Below are 22,196 nucleotides of genomic sequence, written 5' to 3'. Positions count from 1 at the left end.
AAAGATAGGTTTGGTGCACACAGGGATAAAAAAATGCCCCATGTCCACAGTTAAATATGTCGCCAGATCTTTATTGTTGTGAACCTACTTTTATACCCGGTCCTGGACATCTTGTTCAGATACATGGCATCATGTTTTATATCAAATACCAACAGATAAAAAAAATCAAAACCTGACTTGCTCTGCTAGAAATATTATAATGGGTCGTGGTTAAATCTTCCATCGGCACATTGGTTCAAAATAAACATCAAAATCAACAAAAAAATGTGTCACTGAACGCAAAATCAAGATCCTGCCATAGCCATCCCAGTTCCCTGACCTGAGCACTATAGGAAATGAGTGGGATGAACTGAAGATAAGAGAGCACCAACATTTGAAGGATCTTAAGAGATTCTGTATGAAGGAATGGACTCGGATGACTTGCCATATATTCTCAAACCTCGTCAGACATAAAAGAAAACACTCAAAGCTGTTTTTCATGCAAATGGAGGTTGCAGAAAGTTTTGAATACAAGGGTGGCGATAATTGTGACCAGGGTGTATTAGAGAATTTTTTTTCATAATGTGATATTCCCCCCACTTCAAATTTACTTTAAAGAAATGTTGGAATATTGTAGATTTTTTTAAATAAAAGATCAAAAGGAGAAACAATGTAGATTTATTTTTATAGCCTTCTTTGCTCATATTTACCAAAGGTGCCAATAATAGTGGGGCACTGTAAATGTAATTGATCACATGACCTTGGCATTGCTAGCGCCATCTTGCTAATGGAGTGGCTCAGAGATGACGTATTTCTGTAGGCTAACCCGGTAAGTAAGAGCCACGCTTCCCTCGACCGAAAGCCTATGCATTGATTTACGGAAGATCGCAAAAAATTATCTGTGATTAACAAATATTCATGATGTTTACACGTTTTGTCTATCAAGATAATTTTACAGATTAATAAAATTGAACATATTTAGAGGTTTTGTTGGCCACAGACCTTATTATAGGCGATTTACCAAAAACCTATTAAAAAAAAAACAAAGACTTTGGGGCGATGGAACCGGAAATCTTAAAATGCTCTCTATACCAGTTGAGCTACAGGAACTTGCATGATGTGTATCAGTGTTACTAAAATAGATAATGACTAAAAACAAGGCCTAAATTGCTTTATTATTTAATTACATCTGGCAGAATGGATAAATAAATTAAATATATTGAAAAAAATCTAATAGCTATGAACAACTACATGCTACATCACCAAGAGCAACTTGCTTGTGAAGATAAGGTATATTACTGGCTTATTTAAATCATCCCAAGGTCTTCATACACGATCTCTGGTGTTTGGCACTGTCTCTTCTCCTGGAGATCCTGAGGAGTTTTCGGTGGTTTGTTAACTGTGCTGTAGATCACTTCGATCCTATCAGGCAGTGAGTTTTGGTTTAGGTTTGTAACAATCTCAGGTACACTATATATCGGCTCACTAATGCTCTGGTTTGCTTTTTTACCATCCAAGTTTAGTTTGACATGGTCATACACCTCAGAGTACACCGCTTCTTGCTGTTTGCCATTGTTAGAAGCTGCTTTGGCAAGTTGAATGTGCACTGTTTCGGCAGGGTTTGGGCAAGAGCGAATTACATCAACGGGGTCAGAATACACTGGTTCTGAATAATCTGGAAACTGGAGGCTAGTCTGAAGTGTGGACTCATCTTTCTTTATAGTTTGATGGGATTTGATAACTTCTCCTGGCTGTGCATACACAGGCTCATGTTTTCCAATTAACGCAATAGGATCCATATACACAGGCTCGATGAAGCAAGCGCTGCCACCAGGATCAGAGTGTGTGCTTTTAGAGGAGCTTGAAGAGTCTGCAGATTTTGCATTTACAGGTTCTGTTAAGCCAATAGGACTGGCAGGTGTCGTGTGTACAAGAATGTCAAGAGCATCTGCCGATTTGGAGTACACACTCTCGCTTATTTCAATTCGATCGGGGCTGCCGTTGCTCTCAATATAGCTCTGAGGGCGTTTGGGCAGGGGCGAGCGAGGTGAACGGGAACGCGGGGAGTGCGGTGACTGCTTGCCTCTGGTAACCGTCAGACTCTTCTGTTGGCTGATTGCTGACTCAATAAGGTGGAGAATGTCATTGCTCTGTCTCGTCTCAAAGTTGAACGTTCCAGGTCCTGACTCACAGCGTCGCCCTGCCTCTATAGAAAACAGCATCTAGAATGGAAAACAAAAATCTTCATTTAAGAAAAACTTTCTAGAAGCCTATTCTTTATGTTCAGTAATAATGTTATAAAATCTATTGCGAATGCTGAGTTCATCATGGTTTTTACTGACCTTATCTCGCCCGTAGCGCCGCAGCAATGCGTATGGCCACTCCATTACAGTCCTTTTGGTCTCGGGATCTTGAAGTACCAGCACGTCCTCATCAGCTAGCAGCCAGTACTGTCCCTTCAGACAACAACGAACTGATGCCTCGGTCGGCAGCAAGACCACTTTGAATGTGCTCACTTAAATGAAAAATGTCAAATAATTGTTATGAAGCAGGTAAGTGTACAGAAGGTGTCACAGTGCTTTTGCTAGATTGTAGAAATGTAAAAAATACTATGTGGTCTCACGTTGTTCTGTAGACATGTAGATCTGATTGTCCTCCATAAGAGGGACGTGCTGTGTGCTGATATTATTGTGTTTCTGCAATAAAAAAAGGGAAACTTGGGAATACCAGAAGACAAGAAGCACAGCAAAGGATTGTTTGCATTTTGCCATTCTAATAATTTCTTGCACACAACCTTTTAATGTATTACATGCAACTGTACATATAGACAAAAAAAGCATTTTTGGATCATTTCTCAAACACAACTTTTAGAACCTCACCTGAAAAGCAATGTTACAAATCATCTCCACCCATTCTCCACAGCTTTGTCTCTCTGCCGCAAATACCAGCTTCTTGCGCGCCGTCTCCACGCAAAAGGCAGCCATGTTGTCTCCCGGACAAGCCTCCGCATGAGGGGGCAGTTTGACGACACTCACGCAGTCAGACAGACATATGACTTTTCTCTCTGGATGGCGTTTGACCACCACTGTTGAGCGTTCGTGAACAGTCTCTGACAGTTCTAACCGTGCGACGCTCTGCGAGCTTGCCGGACGAAGAGCCAGCCAATATCGCTTCCACTTCTGTTGATCACATATCGAAGTAAAATAGGGTTAATCTGGGAAAAAAGGTCTAGCTGAAAAAAGGGGTAAATTCGTGTTATGAACACGAATTAATAGATTACAGTTCGTGACAATGACACGAATTCTCTTGAGACTGTGTTGGTTTATCAGAACAAAGAAATGATGTGGAACAACTCGAGGAGTAAATTTTCATTTTTGGGTTAACTGTTCCTTTAATATGCGCAGTAAGATTTGTGTCCTTTTAGAGGATTTAGCCTCTGGCTCAACACTGCTGATACAAGTTATGAAGAAACCGCAAGCCATTAAAATGCTTACGTAAGCAAATAGTGACCTCACACTGGAGGTGCAGACGCAAGTAGATTACTCACTCAGCCCATCCCATCCCACATTTACCTCACATGTATTGTGTGTGTGTTTAAGGCATGGCCTACAGCAAGTGTAGGTGCACCAGTGTGCTTTCATGAGGAGTGTCTTTAGTCAATGGAATGTGCCAAGTTTCAACTTGTAGAGGCAATTTCGTTCCACCCATCTCATACCAGTGCTTAACTTCATACCAGACCATTTGGCCATTAAACTTAAGCAAAAAGCAACTTTGAAAAAAAAAGCAGCTTGATAAAATCAAAGCTAATACCATCAAATATAAAATCATATCGACCTGTAGTACAGCCTGCTTGATGTTGCCTCACTGTCAAACCAGCATCAAAACATACCTAACCCAGCACATGCTTTTTTTTTCAACAGGGCAGCTAGCCATATAATAATGACTTAAAAGTCATGACAAACTGTTTGCTATAAATTACAATAGTTATACAAATACACTGAAAATAAATTAGACATTTCGAAAAGTACATCTCTGCCCGTTTTCAATAACAGAAAATAAATGACAACATGAATCCTTACCTCACCATGTTTCTGGTGCTGTAGGTAAACTTCACCTTGTTTCCTACAAGCATTCATTTCTGTTGTTATATTCCTCTATGACAAAAGTCTCTTGTAAATAAAGAAGCTTATTCTTTCACAAGAGCAGTGTGTGTCCTCCTGAAACCTGTTAATACTGAGTCTGTTACACGAGGTTGTGTATGTGCAAACAAAGACTCCACCTTTCAAAGAGAAAAATGTATCGGTTTGTCAGAAAAGTTTGGCAAGTGAATGATCTCAAGCTAAGAATCTTTAGGATATTATTAACAGATATTATTAACCACAGATGTTAATAAACATGGTTAGTAATATACAGTATTTGACAGTATATACTTCACTGTTTATGGGCACATAGACTAATGTAGGTTTTTAGAACAAATATCTATGTAACTACTTTTTTTTAAATGACTTTTATTAGGCTTCTGTAATTTTTGCAGATAGGACGGTTTCACGAGAATAGGGGAGAGAGGATCTACAGCTGCCACCAGCTATACAGAGATGATCTTCAAACCACACTTCAGAGTAGGCCTATGTACACACACAGACAGACAGAAACATGCAGTCATAGACAGACACATTCTCTAATTTGTGTTACGTAATGCACTGATGTCTGTAAACTCAGCGGTAGTAAAAAAACAGTCATTCACATAAACACATCTTTCCCATTATTACCTAATAATGGCTGAAGTACATCCTATAATCGGCTCTGACATAATTCAGTTTTTAAATCAGCACATGGGTATCAGTTTACTCCTATAGCAATACATTCTAAAGAGGAGTAAGGGTCTTGAAGATGATGAGACACAGGCAAGACCACAAGCAATAATGAGCCCTGACTTCACCTTTGAAAACGTGTGTACTACAGTATATGATTCAAAACTGTAAGAACAGTCCATCCTGGCACATCCAAGTCATTTTTCTGCAAAGCGTTTTATCTTTTTAAAAATTAAACCTGGGGGCTTCGTCATAAACTTGCGGTTGGTCAATTCTCAAATATTTCGTCTCCAACCAGTTCTAGACACTCTTAAAGTCCTTCATCTAAAATGGTTTACTTCTGCCAAGGCGTTTTTGAAGGCCTGGGAAAAACTCATGGAATAAAAACTATGGTGAATTATATTGTCATAGGATCTTAAAGTTAGCCAAAAAAAACCCCTATCAAATAAAAAAAGAAAAGTTTGTGTAATTAAATTTAGATTATGGAGTGGCACATAATTATGAAAAATTGGAATTTAAAGTCCCCATGAAATCAAAGAGTTCTTTTGGTTTTTAGCATATGAATATGTTAGGCCTACGGATATCTATAAACTAGTGATCCAAAACGTGGACAAAATTCACATTTACAACGATATTTACAAGATATAAACAAGATATTAACTTGCAGCCTCTCATCATTCTGCACTTGAGCTTCTCATCAACATTTTCAGCCCAATCAAAACTCAAAAGTCCCCCCAATATACGCTATATTATATTTATATCATAATTTCCTATTTTAGAGGAAATTTCATCGATGCATCAAATAGTGCAGATTTCATGGCACTTCAGTGAGTCTTTCATAAAGAACAACAATGTACCTAAAAGATACATAAATATTCTGAAATGCTGGAGTAACTTGGTTTCGACCTACATTTTAGGAAACACAAAAAGTGCCTGCTTTCCCTTGAGTGTCTGTATTCTGATACACGGTGTGTTCCTAGAAAACAGACACACTTCAAGCATCCTGGAACCGGAAGATGCATTGTTGCTCTAATACACCCTTTTATACATGTTGCGGACTGTGCTGTTACAGCATATCGAGATTCAAATATGCAGTGGTAACAAAAGAGCAGGCATATAGAGTCATGATGTCTGCTAATGGAGTAAAACATCTGGCAAGAATGGTGAAGACTAAAGGTTGGTTTTTTCCTTGTAGTCGAACGTGCACAAACAAAGACATGGACAGAAGAACATCCAGGAGGGAACCTGCTCGTTTTATTTCTTTTTTTTCCTTTTTGTAAATGCAATTTGCACACTGTGACAGAACTTGAACGGAGGAAGGAGAAAGAAACAGGAAAACACGTTTCTGTGAAAATCCCTCAAAGGTTTTCAGCTGCCACCAGTTCTGTCCATCACTGAATGGTCCACCTGTCAACGGTCCATATACTGTCAGGTTTCCTCTGAACCCAGCCCCTTGCCTCACCCACTCTCATGACACGCACCTCCCGTCCAAACTTTCCTTTACCGAAAATAAAATAAAAGACAGGAAAAAGAAAATGGCAATGACACGGGAACAAACTGCTAGTCACTATCACAATAGTGGAAATCACATAACTGTTCCTCTGAGATTAATACAAAGATCTTCCAGGAGAACTAGTTACAATCTGCAGCGGTCCAATAGGAACATTACACTGATTAACCCGCCCACGTTAAACATGGAGACAGACAGAAATAAAAAGCTTATAGAAGAGCATCCAGCACCCCCCACCCACGAGCCCCACCCCATCAAGCCCCACACACCCCCAGTAAGATTGAAGTATGTGTGAGGGTGACCTCTGGCAACCAGAGGTCACAAAGTCTTTATAAAGGAGCCCCTAACTGGAGGGTCTCTAGTATTTCACGCCTGGAACAAACTCCTTGGCCTCTGGGTTCAAGCTGCTCTTGCGCTGTTAAAAAACAAGAAAAAAGACATGAGGATCACACAACAATATGATCCATACCACAATTGTTATACACTATCAAGAAGCAACTCGTGTTCTTTATACATGGATCCACAACTACACAAATATTTAAGATTAAAATAATTATGCCTGATACGTACTGCAATATCTTCTGCGTTCCCGTCACCGACTGACAGCGCACTCAACTGCTGTTGGATCTGTCCCACTCCAGGGGGAAGGTCTCTGGCAGGAATGAACCAATCCTGATCTTCCTCCTCCAACATCTCTTGAAAACAGCGCTCGAGAAACTCCTGCTCCAGAAGCTCCTCCTCCACCTGCGGCAAAATTCAACAAGAACCCCAAATGTGACGATGCTTTTATTTATGCCTTTTAACTGCTTTCTGTATCGGCCCTCTTATTATCCAGCTTGTAAATCAAGTATATAGCTCAAATTCTGTCTTTTACACAAGTTGTCGTTGTTTCAAACTCGTGAAATTCCGTCTTGCTTAGAATACAAAATAGAGCAAACATTTCTCTCATGTTCCACAGAAGAAAGAAGGTTTGGGTTAGGATCAAAACGAGAGAAAAGGGTGAAAATATTTTTGCGGGGTGACCTCAAGAATAACTGGCAAAAGAATTTTGCATTTTTGACTCCATGAAAGCACACAGACTAGTTGCACTTTGTGCCCAAAATTTGCCCACACTGACCTGTCTGTTGTATTCCTCCTCATTCTCCATCCACATGTACTCTGCAAAAGGATTGGCCTCCCCCTCCTTGTGTCCATTCACAACGTTCTCGTCTTTCCCTTGTCCACTGCCTCCTGCTTGTGTCTTTGCTACCTCCGGACTGTTAATATCGGCAGGTTCTGGATGCACAAACATCACAAAAACACTGCATTAGCATTGCGCACATAAGAAAGAACTAATCAAAAACCCAAATACTGTAATTTACATTTCGTTTTAAACCAACCAGAAGAGATGTAGAATGGTCACAGCTCTCAAATAACATTCATACAATTTGAATATACAAATTTGCACACTGCGGTCAGTTATGAGACAGCAAAATCAATGGCTTTTTCCATTTTGAGCACAAACATAGTAGTGTCTTTAAGTCAAAAGTTGCATCAAACTTGGAATCTAGTACGCAAGTGACTGTCAAAAAACTAGTCCATGTGAGTTTCATGGATTTTCATTATTATTGTTAGAGACGGGAACCAACATTCTTTGTACGGAATAGAAGTGTGACAATAATTTGCCAAATTTCTTGTGTGTTGAACAAAATGACGGTGGAATTGTACTTTTGGTATGTAAATTGTCTTTAGAATCAACTGGACTTTTGGAAAGCTCCCTTGTGTTTATACTGGTAACAGAAACACCTAACATTACTATGTTAAAGAGAAGAGATCACACAAGTCCCTAAGTTCACGTGCACAATTAAATAAAACAAAATTTAATCATATAAGAATATAAACAGTTCTCAAAGTTGCAATAAAGCCAAACTAATGGGATGTTGAGGTTTAACATTACAACCACAAACATGGTTACGTTTTTTTTACTATAACGTTATCTGCGACACGAGTTAAAGGGGGAACATGGTTTAAAGATTGTTATGTAACTATTTGTTACTAACTAACACTGTGCTGCATAAATGAGACAAAGAGGGGATCAGTCGACACCATTTTTCCTCCACATGGATTTGATTCATTGTAACGTGAGCTAAGAGGCCTGCTTAAGGCTCCAGGCATAACATATGTATATTACACAATGACGACCATCTCAGATTAAAAAGACACAGTTTTGTTAAAATATTTCCCGCCTTAACACATGGTTAAACACTTGCTGTAACTTTACGTTTGGAGAACGTGCATGGTAAAGCTATGCGTGTTAGCACGAGCCACGATCAACATGTAACATCAGCATCCGTATTTCCACATAAAACACCCCTTCCAGCCTTATAGAATAACGTGTAAATGCTATTTTCCGATGTTAGCGCAAAAACGGATGATGAGTTTGATCAACATTGGGTAAATGGCTTAAGATTTTAGGTATAGTAAACGTAGGAGCATGGTGGACGCGTGAGCCACATACTGCATCACACACACACACGGCAAACTAACATAAACCACTTATCAATAGGCCTCCGTGTACACTTGCGCTTTGACAAACCCTAGCAAAACAGCCGTAAAGAACATAATTGCTTTTGCGTGTATTACAAACCAAATTAATACACTAATATTAAGGTACTGTGTGGATGCAGCGATGGCTACCATATCGCAAAACAAAGAGCGTGAGAGCAGCAGATCGCATCCACAAAGTCAAGAGACGAAATGCGGTTAGTTTCAAATCATTAAGCAGTTAAGTGGACTTACCGGGCATTATAACGGTTCTGTCCCTCTAATTTATCGCCAGATAAGTCGACTAAAAGAGGTAATTTTTCCTATTTGCACCAACACCGTTACCTGGCCAGATTTCAATACTACGTCAGAGTGCTCATGTGGGCCTTTCAAACAAACATGTCTCGGGCGCCTCCTGTTGGTTAACGTCAACATTTCAAGAGCTCAGCGCCCACGGGCTGTACTATTTCTCCAGTTCCTTTGTCAGGTTGCCACTGTTAAAACGTATTCCGAGAAATTTTATTATAAAAAATATTTTACATTGTAAAATATATTTTTTAATGTGTATTTTTATAAGAGGGCCTACAAACACTCTTCATAAATGAATGTGTTAGGATTCAGGAAATCTGACTTTTAACTGAACTTTTAATTTGTACTGAAATACTGGAAGTAGAAAAAAGCTAGACGCCCTGCGTTCCATTCCGAAGTGATCATCCCTATGCCCTACTCCCTTCGAAGAGTAAAGCTGTTGATGTGTAAACTCAAGATGGAAAACGCAATTGTATCTCCTACTCTGTCCGTAAAAAAATTACTTGGCATAAGGAGCAATAGAAACAACATAATCTCTTTATTCGGAGTGACGTTTTATATGGTGTCCTCTTACCGAAGGGCCTTTCGGGTGACAATATATCCCGTTAGGAACGCACCGAAAGACAACAAACTAACGTTACCAAATGAACGCGTACTGTTAATCATTATACGAAAACATTAGAGCAGTTGTAAATGTTCTTATAAAATTAAATCACGCAAATTAATTCTAACCAAACGGACCAGTCTTTCATTATAATTTAGGTCAAAAGAAATTAAGTGGTCACATTTAGATATTGGATTTAGAAAATAGATAAAACAAATTCAGAAAGTAATTAACCCAGATCTAGATCTGACACTCAGTTATTAAAAATAGAAATAGATCAACCCAGGTGGTTATACAACAATTTAGTGCCAACACACACACTTACGCCAACGTTAGGCATAAAACAAAGTTATCACCATGTACAACTAAACAGAATTTCCAATGACGAAATGGCTGAAGTAACGTCATACAGACATGTGTCAGACATTTTCTGACGATATACTCAGCTCGTCTTCTTAAGCCATCTCTGCAGAAAAGTCAGTGACACACCGATATAAACAAGAAAACACAGAACATAATCTAATGATTATATATATGTCCCTGGTGGTCTAGTGGTTAGGATTCGGCGCTCTCACCGCCGCGGCCCGGGTTCGATTCCCGGTCAGGGAACGCGGTATTTTAACATCCCAAAGATTAAAACCCACCTTCTGAGAAAGCACGTGAACATAACGTTGCATTACGAGATTGCGTTTACAACCTGTCACTAAACCCTGTGTCCAAGCTTATTGTAGGAGAAAGTAACGTTTTAAAACGTTATAAAAGTTGAAAGTCAAAACATTGACACCACTTTGATCGTGTTCTATTGAGACCAAATGCAAATACAATATACTATACTAAACAATAACAGATGATTAAATAAACCATGCTTAATAGAAATGTAACATTATTGATATTAGCCTACGTAGATTTCACCTCAGGTGTATTTTGCTCTATAGTAGATCCTCTGATAATAGATAAATGATGGTTGTGATAAATGCAAGGAATTTTTTGAGACCACTCATAAACAGATAAAGCAACCGCAGCAGATTCCATCTCTAAAACCATCTGGATACAGTTATTGTTCCGAAGGCACTGGTCAACATCCACCTAGTAACAAGACATAGAATACCAACAATTATTTTATGGCGAACAGGGACACATAGTGGTAACATAATGGACAGACAGCTCTTACTTGGGGAAATTCAGCACTTTAAATAAACAACCATTTAATTTATTATATTTTGTTTGCGTTGAAAGAACGAATTTTCTGCTGATGACATCACAAAGAGTGCTCAGGCGTTTTGGTCATTTTATGTTAGGATGGCAAATCTCATAAACACCATAGATCGGACTTACTCTAAGTTAAGGAATAACTTTTTATATGACAAATATATAATTTCATCATTTATACCAACATTTTTTTAACAATGTAACCCACCTTGTTTCCATTAAACACTAGCGTTCTGAAAACGTGTCCAAAAGGTTTTAGTAGCCGCAATACTCCTGTAGCAGCACAGGGCTCATGAGGGACATTACATACAACCAGCAAATGATCTACAGGAGTGAGCAGCCCCTAAATAAACAATGAGACTTGTTTGAATTTATTTTATTTAAACACTATCACTTCATTTAACAATTCTTCTAAAGATTGTAGAATTTATGAAGATAATGTTAACTCTGATGAAACGTACATGTGTTAAAAACTTGATTACTTTTCTTTTTAACCTTTAAAGAATAGTATACTTGCATTTGACGTTGCTGGTCCTACAAAAGCATGAAACACTGACACCTGAGACAAAAGAAAAACAACTGTTAATCATTAATAAAATAAAAGATGGTTTAAAAGTAAGCCAGCTCACAGATGAAGTGAGGTATAGACTTTGGGAAACCAGCTCCAAGCTTTGCTGTCTCATGTGAGGTGGGATAGCAGAGTAAACCTTCACCATCTCCTTGGCTGAGATCTCAGATGGAAGAAACAATAAAGCCTGGAAGACATGATGACAATTTTTCATCCAACTACTGATTTTTTAAAATTAATGTTTGATTGAATATTTAATTTAGCTATTTTATGAACCATCAGTCAACTTTACAATGTATTGCCATAATCAGTCTTGCAGTTTCATTAGTAGCCTAAAGGGAAATCAAAAGTGTTGTCTTATGATGTACCTTTTTCCATTCTAGACGAGTTACCATGTCAACCTCAGTTGCCATTAGAACCTCGACAGGTTTACCAAAGGGAGATGCCATTTTAATAAGTTCACTCTCAGAGAAATCAAGAGGGATTCGAGACAAACGAATCACACCTCGCTGTTAGAAAACAAAAAAACAATTCTCAGACTCAGCACCAGAGGTCGCTGTCACCTCAAACTATTACTGTTAATCTGGGACTTTTTTGTGAAGTATGTACAGTCAATACAATTATTATTTTTTGTTTATTTTACAGAATTATTTGTTCATTTTTTCAGTCTGTCAGACTGAGACTAAACATATTTTATTGTGTGTCCTCTAGTTTAAACGTAATAACAAAAAAACACAACATTTTCTTTAAGACGAGGAAGTTTGAGAAGCTCGGCTTTGTAGTAATAGTATTCTTACTACCTTCATAATGATATCAACTGACATATCAACTATGTCAATTCTTCCCCAAAACACAGCAGCAAAAATAAACTTACAGTTTTAGTTGACGTTTTTCCATTTTCCATGTCTACTGGTGTCTGAATGATGACGGATTCAGTGTTTCTTTCTGACGTCACAGTTGTAAATGACAGCTCATCATGACCTTTTGTCATGACATTAGAAGACATAACATTTCTTGTCTTAATATGGCCTGGAGAAATAAGGCTATGTCTTAAGCCGGAGGATGAGTTACAGACAGAACCAGGTCTCTTTCTGGTAACCTCAGCGTGTCCATGTTGTAGCCTCCTAGGGAAGATTTTCGATCTGCTTCCTAAAAGTTCAAAAACAGGGGTTTGCTTAAACTTTACTCCAAGAAAATTCTGTTTTAAACTTCATGCCTAATAAAATCAATCCCACCTGATGAATCTCTTTTCAGTGTTCTAGACTGAGGAGACAAATTCTTATAAATAAAATCATGTGCAATGAATCTTTCGCGTCTGAGCGATCCGTGGGTATGGGAATCACACAGGCGTCCATAGGGATTATGTAAAGTGTACGAGAAAGGAGTTGCAGACTGTTCTTTCTGCAATTGACTATGCTTAATTTTCAGATTTCCTCTGCCATTATGCATATCATAAGTGTATGATGACTTTCTTCGTGACTCTGCTCGATCAGAGGTCTTGCTAACATGGCCATATTCAATGACCCTTGGCATGTTGCATGTTTTAGGCGACGTCTGTTTTATGGCCTTCGCTCCTTTACGCTTTTGCATGTCTTGTATAATAAGGGGGAGCATCTCTTGTGTTAGATGATCTTCTGGGCAGTGACTCAGTAATTCTAGGTCTTCTAGAGAAAGATCAAGGCTGGCTAAAGCTTTCCTCAGACTTTCCGATGGAAGGTGTAGCACTGGATGTCGCTCTTTTTCTCCCATGTCCAAAGTGTTTAAAACCTGTCTATCAAGTGGTGTCATGACATTGGTGGGACTTTTAATGGCATTCATTGACCTACTGGAGAAATTTTGGTCAAGTGGCTTTGTAGATTGCATTGGTTGCGTTGTGTTACTTGCTGCCTCCTGAAAGACCTCTTTTGCTTGAAAGTGACCCTCCGCGGTGAGCGCTCTTATTTCTGTCACTGATGACACCATTGTACCATTCGACGAAGGAGGGTTAACCGTGTGTGTGGTAGAATTTACATTTTGTCTATGTAGATGAGAAAGGGCAACAACACTTGGGGGTTGATACATGGACAAATATGGGGTTCTTTGAGCAGCCTGCAGGAGATACGGAAGGACAAAGGGATTCCCAAAACTTTGATTTCCAGTTGTAAGGTTATTTATCAGGTTTAAGACCAGTTGAGCCTCAAGTTGGGCTAGTCTTAATAGGATAGCTTGTGCGGTTCCAAATGGCGGTGGCACGCAGGTGAAGGCACCGGGAGGCACCGGGTTGATGTTGACATCAGGGGGATGTGCATAACTGTAAATAATGAATATGAGGATTATGAGTTTCTTAATAATTTTGTCTGATTACTAGGTTAATATAAGTATATTGACAAGACCTTCATATGGGCATGCATAAACAAATTCTTATACATTTATTGAATAAGGCTTATTGACAATAAAGATTAATGAAGGGGCAGCAAGTCGTGAACGCGCAGTGTCTGAAGGCTTTCAGTCAGACATGTGCTCACTTCATTAAATGTAATGAACAACATGTCAATGGGATGTTTTTCCACACGCTGAAAGCGCGCCCTTGAAACACGAGCTGGTGGCGAAAGACATTTGTCTTGTGTAAAACATCACATGGCTGCCATATTTTCACAGCCAGAACACGCTGTTCCCTTCTGATTGAAAGGATATTTTATACAGCTCTGCATGGACAAAATTTGATTTTTAAATACTTTAATCAGCATCTTTGTATTGCAGCCATTGCAGTCCAGTGTTAAATTCTAACAAACGCAAAGTAAGGAGTGACATTAAGTCACCTGAAAGCAATGTGGAAGACTGAGAGAAAAAAATCAGCAATAGCTGCTTAAAATGAAATAATTCAAATAAAGTATTTTTTACCTGTGTTTATTTTCCCTATATGGCAGTAAATGGGGGATGAGATCTGTTTGGTTATGGAACTTAATGCGGGTTTGGAACAAGTGGAGTGAGTAGCCTAAATGATGACAGAATTTTTATTTTTGGTTGAACTATCCCATCAAACACATACATACAGCAAATTTAGAAACTGTATTGTATGACACAGGAAATTTTATTCAGGACAGTAACATGTGTGGTACATGTTCAAATTTCACATGCAGAAAAATTCTGTCATCATTTATTCACCCATATCTCATTCAAAATCTGTCTGTATGAAATTCTTTCTTCTGTGAAACACAAAAGAAGAATTTTGAGAAATGTCTCAGTGGTCCATACAATGGAAATCAATGCCTGTGTTGTTCGGTTACCAACGTTCTTCAAAATATCTTCGTTTGTGTTCTGCAGAGTAAAGAAAGTCATACAGGTTTTGAATGACATGAGGCTGATTAAATGATGAAGGAATTTTCATTTAAGGGTGAACTATCCCCTAAAAGCTGTCACATTTTGATATGGTCGTGTTTATGTCTTTGCACATTGTACTAGTACAACATAATATAAGCTGCAATGAATCTGTTTCACACAGAGCAATTAAAAGGTTTCCCCTGATTTACAGTCTCCCCTGCACATAACAGAGAACTCATCCTCAGTATTATTACCGTTACTATAAGGTCATCATGTTCCAAGGTGTGTTTTCAGACCCCTGCTGGGCCAAGAGGCACTGACAGTCAACTTGCTTTCCTAATAAAACAATTTGAGCCTTCTGATGATCTCTCATCAGTCATCAGTCATACATCTATTTAGGTAAATCTTATTTTTAGACTCGATCATCTGACGCAGCAACACGGGATCACCCACACAAGTATGTCATTTTTACACATTCATATCCAGAAACCTCACACAAATGACAATTTTCATCCTAATACATTGATCTATATAAAATCAATTATTCTATATATTCTATTCTATTATTTTGCAACAATTGGTATGATTGACAGAAAATGGCATGTTGTGATCCCAGCAGATGGTGCTAAACTAATAAGCTAATTTGATTTACACCTCCTGGACAGACTGTCAACACTCTGTCTTCATTCCTGAAAGGCTCCGCTCGGAACACTCCCTGCATGTTGGTCATTTGCATTAAAACTAAACACAAACCTGATGATAGAACAAATTAACACATTATTCTGGCTCTGTATATCTCATATTAATTTTAAGATATAGTTGTCCAGAGGTGTCTACGTTTTCTATGTTGTGCCTATGAGGTATGCTAATGGCCCTGTGGTTTGAAAAGGCCAAACGTACTGAATTACAGAAGCCTTGCCTGAAAACTTTAGGTCTCTATTACAGCTAAATACGGCGAGGTGATCCCTGAGGTCTGGTACATTACATCCACGATTACATGATAACGCTGACTAATCTAACCTCTGTTATGTGTCTTTGTACATTTGTACATCTATCACATTGGGACTTGTAAATGTAAGGGATAATGTACAGGCAGCCGGTTGTTATCGCAGAAATAATCACACTTAAGGGGCTTATTTCGCGATAACAGCCGGCTGCTTGTACATTATCCCGCTTATTACACGGCTACTTGGCACATGAGCAAAAACTGGACAAAAAATGTGAATTTGAAATGTTTTATTAGCTCATTTTTACCGAATGCAGACCTTCCGTGAGGAAAAGCCGTTTAGTTTCGGTTTTAAAGTAAGAAACGACGTTCAAACGTCACAAACAGGCAAATTGGTTTAATCATTTGTAAATAACATATCATATATGTTATTAAAAGACATATTTATAATAAATGTTTGTGTAATATTAAACTGCCCCTCTCAAAATGATTTGCAGCATCCGGGTTACAGGGTGTTATTAGTTTTGGGCTCTCACAAAATCCTTGGTGTTTCGAGTCTGACGTCATCACCCAAATGTGTTTTTTCATCAATTTTAACAATCATAGGTAGTTTAGATGGTTAGAGTAAGGTTAGGGTTAGGGTAAAGGACTTGAAACACCAAAGATTTAGTCAAAACCAACAAGCCACGCCCACGGATCTGACTCGAAACACCAAGGATTTAGTGAGCGCCATTAGTTTTGAGCGGTAGTTATTTGAAAAAACAACCCTTGGAATGTCGCGACTGGCCAATCAGAATCAATCATTCAAATGAGCCGTGTAATAAGTATAAATAGCACATATGCTGATATGCTGCTTAAATTTTGTTCTGTTCTGTTCTATTGTCATTTTCTTAAGTTAATGCATTTAGGTCCCTAACTAACAAGTAATTTGGGGTTAAAACTAAAGCCCAACAGCTTGTTAGTAGCACGTGATCAAAGTTTTTGTTGACTTTTAAAGGAGGACACATTCAAGACCTTGACACACTGTCTTATATGGAGTCACAAGGGATAGTAAAAATGGAATGTGACAGGTGACTGTTCTCACAGCACCACAATAGTTCAACATCATAAATTCCTACCCCTGTGATTTGTGATGCTTGACATCTTATAGCATTAGGTTTTTCCCTCTTAAAAACACCTCAGGGCTGATGTCACAGGATGACCTTGTTTTCAAGAACAGACAGCGTAGAGTCAAATCAGCAAGACATATTACGACGGTCAGCTTTTCTCTGTTATCAGTAAAATTCTGTTTAAATACAAATGAAACGTAAGTCAAGGATACAGGATATAGCATATTGTAATTTGCGAAGAAATATTTTTCTTTCTCTCAACAGGTATTGGTCTGGCTTTTGTTGAAACTAGTAACTTTGTATTAGCACCTATTGTATTATTGCTCCTATATGACATATCGCTTGTTGCTCCCTGAACTCTCTGTAAGTCGCTTTGGATAAAAGCGTCTGCTAAATGACTAAATGTAAATGTAAATATGAGCAAAAGCTTGAGAAGAACATATGCATAATGTAGTAAATGAAACTTTTCAGTGAGGAAATGTAAAAGGATTAGTCCAAAGAAGATTTCTGATAAACTGTTTGCAAATATTTGTTATGAGTAGACTAAAGAAAGAAAAATATGACTTGCTTTACCGAATCGATAATTTTAGCATGAAAAAACCTGAAAGTCCAAGTAAAATTAAAAAAAGACAATTCTTATTTTTTTCATGAAATATTGCAGCGTTTATAGTAAATAGCTTATCAATGTGGGTCATTTTATTTTTAAAATTCATGTACCCTCATAATCTTCAGTTAAAATCTGAAAATGCACTTCCGCCCTGAAATGACTATCCATCTCTGACGTAAATTAGACGGCTTGGCCAGAGCATCCGTTAACTCCTCCCCTTCAACTGTCAGTCTGCTACCAGCCAGTTTAATTTCAAAATCAATGCAACAGCTGTTGTTACACATCCAATCAATTCACAAAGCAAAACGCAAGCCACGCCCACTAATTTTCTCCTTTGTAATCCCTTTTCATTCGGAAATGTGTCAGAGCTCGGAAGTAAAAACGATCGCAACTTCCGGCTCACGGGGACTTTAAAGGAGCAATGTGGAGATTTTAGTGGCATCTACCAGGGAGGTTGCGAATTGCAATCAACAGCTCACTCCACCCCTTCCTTTCAAAGCACTACGCCGGCTTTCACAGGACAAAAATGTCATAGCGTTTCTTCTTTGTCGAGGGAGATAACGTATTTACGAAACGGGCTCTGTAGAGCAGTTTGTTCGTCTAGGGCTTCTGTAGAAACAACATGGCGAATTCCATGCAAGGGGACCCGCGGTGTATGTAGATAAAAATAGCTCATTCTAAGATAATAAAAACATAATGCGTCATTATGTAAGGTTTACCTCTGAAGACATAGTTATGTATATTAAATTGCATTTCTGTCAATAGATCCTCCAAAAAATGACACACTGGACCTTTAAAGTGTACACATGTCAATTTGTCTTTAACAGTTTTTTCTCTCGTGACTTAAAATGAGGTATTTACAATATACTTGATTTAGTCACTTAACGTATAACATACAAAAAATGCAGTGATGCTCTGCCTTTACACCAGTGGGGTTCACCAAATAAAAGCTGCTTCGTTAAAACAAACTGTTGAAAACATTCATTCAATAGTAACGTGACAACAAGGCAACGTACAAAGTAGTAAGTGCAACATAAGCATCATATGAACTCATTGCAAATCAGGTTTCTTCAATTTGTTCAGTTGACCCGTGACCCATGAGAACATGAGACCCAGCAGGCCCTCCCAACACGATCCTTACTCACGTGTGGCATGGTTTAGTTAAACCTGACCTGGAGTTTCTTTTCCTTTGGTCTGTATTCTGTGTGGTCTTCATAATTGCTGGTCACACATCAGACTTTGAACAACCTCAGTTCTTTTATCATCTCACAGCATATGCGCATATACAGCCTCAAGCGCATCTATATATAGACTTCCAGTACAAAATGTCTTGTCTCCCACTCCTCACTGTGGTTATACACACACTGTTACACATTCTTGCTTCTCAGTGAGGATTCATCCCCCTCACACACATGCTCTCACCCTCTCGGCACCGCCCCTATCATTTACCCCCAAAGCTTTTCTCTCTGCTTTGCAAGCACATCTGCAGCCTTCTATACTTTGTCTGTTTTACCAGTGAATGGACAACAGTGTATTTTTGGTGGAAAGCACAAAAGATACATAGGCCAAACGTCAAAGGCAAGCAATTTGGGGGAATGCTAAATTTGGCACATTGACTGCTTTGAGAAATAGTCCCCTAACACAGTCTTTCAGTTTAATCCATTCAATACCTAAAAATAACTTTTGCTTACAACATTTTGGTCTAGTCTAGTGGAATAATACTTTATCACAACCTATTAAGATAAAATGTATCAGGTTTTTGTTAACGTTATTGGTTACAATGTGCTGCTATGATCACAATAACGAATGTGAAGCTACATCACGCCATGTTGAATGTCGCGCCATCTTGGGAGGATCGTGTTGTGGTAAAAATATCAGTCTTGTAGTTCAAAAAATCTCTCAGACAAAGAAGGTCCAGTTGTCAAGGAGTTAACTTTATTTGCTCGAGCCAAACAAAGTGAGATGTTCCAAGTCATCTAAAAACCAAGTGTTTTCCAGTCTACAGTTATAGTAAAACTTCTGAAAGGTGGTCTCTTCTAAAACCAATCAGGTACTTTCCTGTTATCTCTTATTTTTATTAACCAATTGTTAATTGCCTGCCACCAATAAGTCCCAGGCAACAAGGTACGTATATAGTGGTGGTACGCTGGCTATTACCTCATTTTTAAAATAATTTGCATACAATGGTTACCACACGAGACCACCAAACAAGCCATGGTCTCCATACGAGACCACCAAACACACCTTGGCGTACGTGCGTGATCATGGTTACTTTTAAACAGTGGAAAATCCCCAGGTTTCAGAGAGAGCACAACATGCTTCAAACTTTAGGCCTCTAAAAACATCACTGGATTTTACCTTGTTACATTGTGCTCAAATGTGCTTTAAACATGCTTAAAGTGACATTAAGTGCATTTATATGAACAATCATTGGATACAGGTACAGATTGTATCATTAAATCATCAATTCATCTTCAAATAATCAAATCATCCTCATAAACCTACTTATATGTAATCATTCTTATTAAATGTGATTTCAGATCAACCCATCTATATACTAATGTTCCTATGAATACTTCTTAATACTTTTTAGGTATTTTATCAATCATCATAACTGTGGTGAATAACAGTTTGCTCAATACATGTAAAATATATCCTGTTTGTGTTTATATGTGCTCAGAAATTACACAATAATCGCTGCTAGTGCGTTCAATGCAATGTTTTGTTTTTCTTGTTTGATTAGGAAATATAACTATGGTAGGTCGGTCTTGCTGTGTTAAAAACTTCAATAGCATTACGCAGAGTCGTTCTGGAAAATCCCCTGGCTCTTTCACTTTCGATATCTCCATATATTGAACAAAACAGGTAATGGTACATATCAAAACAATAATAGCAGTGGAGTATGATCCTCCCAAGATGGCGGCACCACAGCCACATGCAACATAGGATGTGATGTCAGCTTCACAATCTCTATGGGCATTTTCCAAACGGCATTTATGTGCTGTGGGAAATATTATTCAGAATATGAGTATGAAGTATTTACTATATAATCAATAAGTGAATTTACTTAATAATCATTGCATTGTGTTTGTGTAAATGTGTTTGCTGTGTTGAGCAGTGGAAATTTCTGTTAAAATTAGGCTGCTTGCAACAGGAAGCTGGCTTAACCACAATGAGGAACAAACTCTATGCGTATGTGCAAGACAGCACACACACACACACACACCCAAAAGGTCAAACAGAGGGGAATGTTATGAATTAATCCAATGCATATGTTTTAAGTATAATCATGAGTTTTGATGTGTTTTATTGAACCATAGGATTAAGAAGCAACGCTGCATAATCAAAGTATTATATGATTGAGTGTTTTTTACTGAAAGTATTTTTACATGTTGTCTTGCGATATGAAACTGTCTCTAGACGACACTTCCTCTTTATTAGCAACACACGTTGCAAAACATGTGTTGCATAGAAAATGTTTTACAGAAACTGGTGACGGAGAGACTGAGTCAGGAGGACGAGGTGTATAAAGATTGGCTAATAGAAGGAACACGCCCTGAAGATCGAACGACGTCATATACTGTATAAATTTGCATGTCAGGAAATGATCTGGGTTGCTGGTTTTTTGTGGCGGAGTGAGAAGATTGTCTGGCAACCCAAAGCTTTGTAACTTTTTACATCTGATAAATAAAACCTTATATTACTTTTGAGCAAATTGTCTCTTCAAATTTCTGAACATGCAGGACTGCCTTAAAAGTCCAACAATTGGTGACCCCGACGTGATTTCGAGAGACGACAGGCATTTTGCCATTTGCGAGAAACGGAACGAATTCGGTTCAACACACAGGTCGACCTTAACAAAACAAGGTAAGCAGAAGCCTGTTTAATCAAAATTCTGCTTTGAAATACCTAAATTGTTGTGTTGAATTTGATGAACATTCCGTAGAGTAAAAGTAAAGTATAAGAGAAGTTTTGAAAATCAGATTTAAAAAGACAATACTGTAAGACGTTGCGTCACACAAGGAAATTGTGAGACGTTGCGTCAACCATAAATTCTGTCAGGTTAGAGTCCCTTGGTTGAAAAATTATCGTAAATTCTGTCAGGTTTGAGTCCTTTGGTTAAAGAAACCATAAATTCTGTCGGGTTGGAGTCCCACGATTGAAAGATATCGTAAATTCTACGGGTTGGAGTCCCACGATTTAGAGAATCGTAAATTCTGTCGGGTTAAAGTCCCACGAGTCGGCGAACTCGTAAAGGAATATTCCAAAATTTGTTATACGTTTGAATGTTTGAAAATTTGTGAAATAGTTAACTGTGAAAATACTTGTAATTGTTAAAACGGAACAAAATTGTGTGTTAAATGTCAAGAGTTGAATGTGAAGACTGATAAAGGCGATTGAAACTAGACGTTGCGTCACAGAGACTGTTGAGAAACTGAGACGTTGCGTCACAGAGACTTGTTGAGAAACTAACGTGGTATAATTGAGTTACTTATTTGAAAACTGGTCACAAAGACCACCTTATACTATAAATTGGAATACATAAGGCTGTAAAAGATTGTGAACAGTACAATTGTGTGTAAAATGGCTGAATTTCAGAAAGAATGTGATGAATACGGATGTCCGCCAGTAATGGTGCAGTGGCAAAATGTTACAAATATGCTTTTAGCACAGACTGAGCCAGAAGACGGAAAGAAAAGACAGAAAGAGATTGATAAATG

At 38.3% G+C, this 22,196-nt stretch overlaps 3 protein-coding genes and 1 non-coding gene across 6 annotated transcripts; 1 reads left to right on the top strand and 3 right to left on the bottom strand.

Annotated features, from left to right (window-relative positions):
• Positions 1-1,125: 1,125 nt before the first annotated feature.
• Positions 1,126-4,213, bottom strand: dok1a (docking protein 1a). 2 transcript variants are annotated; one of them, XM_057332813.1, is made up of 5 exons: positions 4,059-4,213; positions 2,859-3,158; positions 2,603-2,675; positions 2,322-2,494; positions 1,126-2,201 (listed from the first exon to the last, which is right to left on the bottom strand). In XM_057332813.1, the coding sequence occupies exons 1-5, from the start codon at positions 4,113-4,115 to the stop codon at positions 1,287-1,289; spliced, it is 1,518 nt and encodes a 505-aa protein (XP_057188796.1). In that variant the 5' UTR covers positions 4,116-4,213; the 3' UTR covers positions 1,126-1,286. The 2 variants fall into 2 exon arrangements, with proteins under 2 accessions (XP_057188796.1, XP_057188798.1); XM_057332815.1 differs by having other exon boundaries at positions 4,064-4,213.
• Positions 4,214-6,024: 1,811 nt separating this feature from the next.
• paip2b (poly(A) binding protein interacting protein 2B) lies at positions 6,025-9,211 on the bottom strand. Its single transcript, XM_057332799.1, has 4 exons — positions 9,079-9,211; positions 7,418-7,575; positions 6,871-7,044; positions 6,025-6,715 (listed from the first exon to the last, which is right to left on the bottom strand). Exons 1-4 carry the CDS (start codon positions 9,083-9,085, stop codon positions 6,659-6,661), a joined length of 396 nt encoding a protein of 131 aa, XP_057188782.1. The 5' UTR covers positions 9,086-9,211; the 3' UTR covers positions 6,025-6,658.
• A 110-nt stretch (positions 9,212-9,321) lies between these two features.
• On the bottom strand, positions 9,322-18,810 carry si:ch211-89o9.4 (uncharacterized protein LOC566247 homolog). Of its 2 annotated transcripts, XM_057332797.1 has the most exons (8): positions 18,648-18,810; positions 12,749-13,803; positions 12,388-12,662; positions 11,882-12,022; positions 11,575-11,700; positions 11,463-11,504; positions 11,154-11,288; positions 9,322-10,822 (listed from the first exon to the last, which is right to left on the bottom strand). In XM_057332797.1, the coding sequence occupies exons 1-8, from the start codon at positions 18,689-18,691 to the stop codon at positions 10,634-10,636; spliced, it is 2,007 nt and encodes a 668-aa protein (XP_057188780.1). In that variant the 5' UTR covers positions 18,692-18,810; the 3' UTR covers positions 9,322-10,633. The 2 variants fall into 2 exon arrangements, with proteins under 2 accessions (XP_057188780.1, XP_057188781.1); XM_057332798.1 differs by lacking the exon at positions 9,322-10,822 and having other exon boundaries at positions 11,242-11,288; positions 11,407-11,504.
• trnae-cuc (transfer RNA glutamic acid (anticodon CUC)) lies at positions 10,274-10,345 on the top strand. Its single transcript has one exon. It is a non-coding gene; the product is annotated as a tRNA-Glu (tRNA).
• Positions 18,811-22,196: the final 3,386 nt, after the last annotated feature.

The sequence above is a fragment of the Triplophysa rosa genome, linkage group LG4 (assembly GCF_024868665.1).
Source record: "Triplophysa rosa linkage group LG4, Trosa_1v2, whole genome shotgun sequence".
Lineage (NCBI taxonomy): Eukaryota > Metazoa > Chordata > Actinopteri > Cypriniformes > Nemacheilidae > Triplophysa > Triplophysa rosa.
Note: the sequence above shows the minus strand (reverse complement) of the source record. Positions and strands in the feature narration are given on the sequence as shown.

Excerpts from the sequence above, each read along its gene's own strand:
- si:ch211-89o9.4 (XM_057332797.1), bottom strand. The coding sequence starts at position 18,691 with ATGAAGACCACACAGAATACAGACCAAAGGAAAAGAAACTCCAG. Across the intron at positions 11,505-11,574 it reads GTCTATACCTCACTTCATCT|GTGTCAGTGTTTCATGCTTT; the intron begins GTGAGCTGGCTT and ends CTTTTGTCTCAG. Across the intron at positions 11,289-11,462 it reads TAGGACCAGCAACGTCAAAT|GGGCTGCTCACTCCTGTAGA; the intron begins GCAAGTATACTA and ends TTGTTTATTTAG.
- dok1a (XM_057332813.1), bottom strand. The coding sequence starts at position 4,115 with ATGAATGCTTGTAGGAAACAAGGTGAAGTTTACCTACAGCACCAGAAA. Across the intron at positions 2,676-2,858 it reads TTTGTAACATTGCTTTTCAG|AAACACAATAATATCAGCAC; the intron begins GTGAGGTTCTAA and ends TTTTTATTGCAG. Across the intron at positions 2,495-2,602 it reads CTACATGTCTACAGAACAAC|TGAGCACATTCAAAGTGGTC; the intron begins GTGAGACCACAT and ends TTTTCATTTAAG.
- paip2b (XM_057332799.1), bottom strand. Across the intron at positions 7,045-7,417 it reads AGGAGGAATACAACAGACAG|GTGGAGGAGGAGCTTCTGGA; the intron begins GTCAGTGTGGGC and ends ATTTTGCCGCAG. Across the intron at positions 6,716-6,870 it reads GGAACGCAGAAGATATTGCA|CGCAAGAGCAGCTTGAACCC; the intron begins GTACGTATCAGG and ends GTTTTTTAACAG.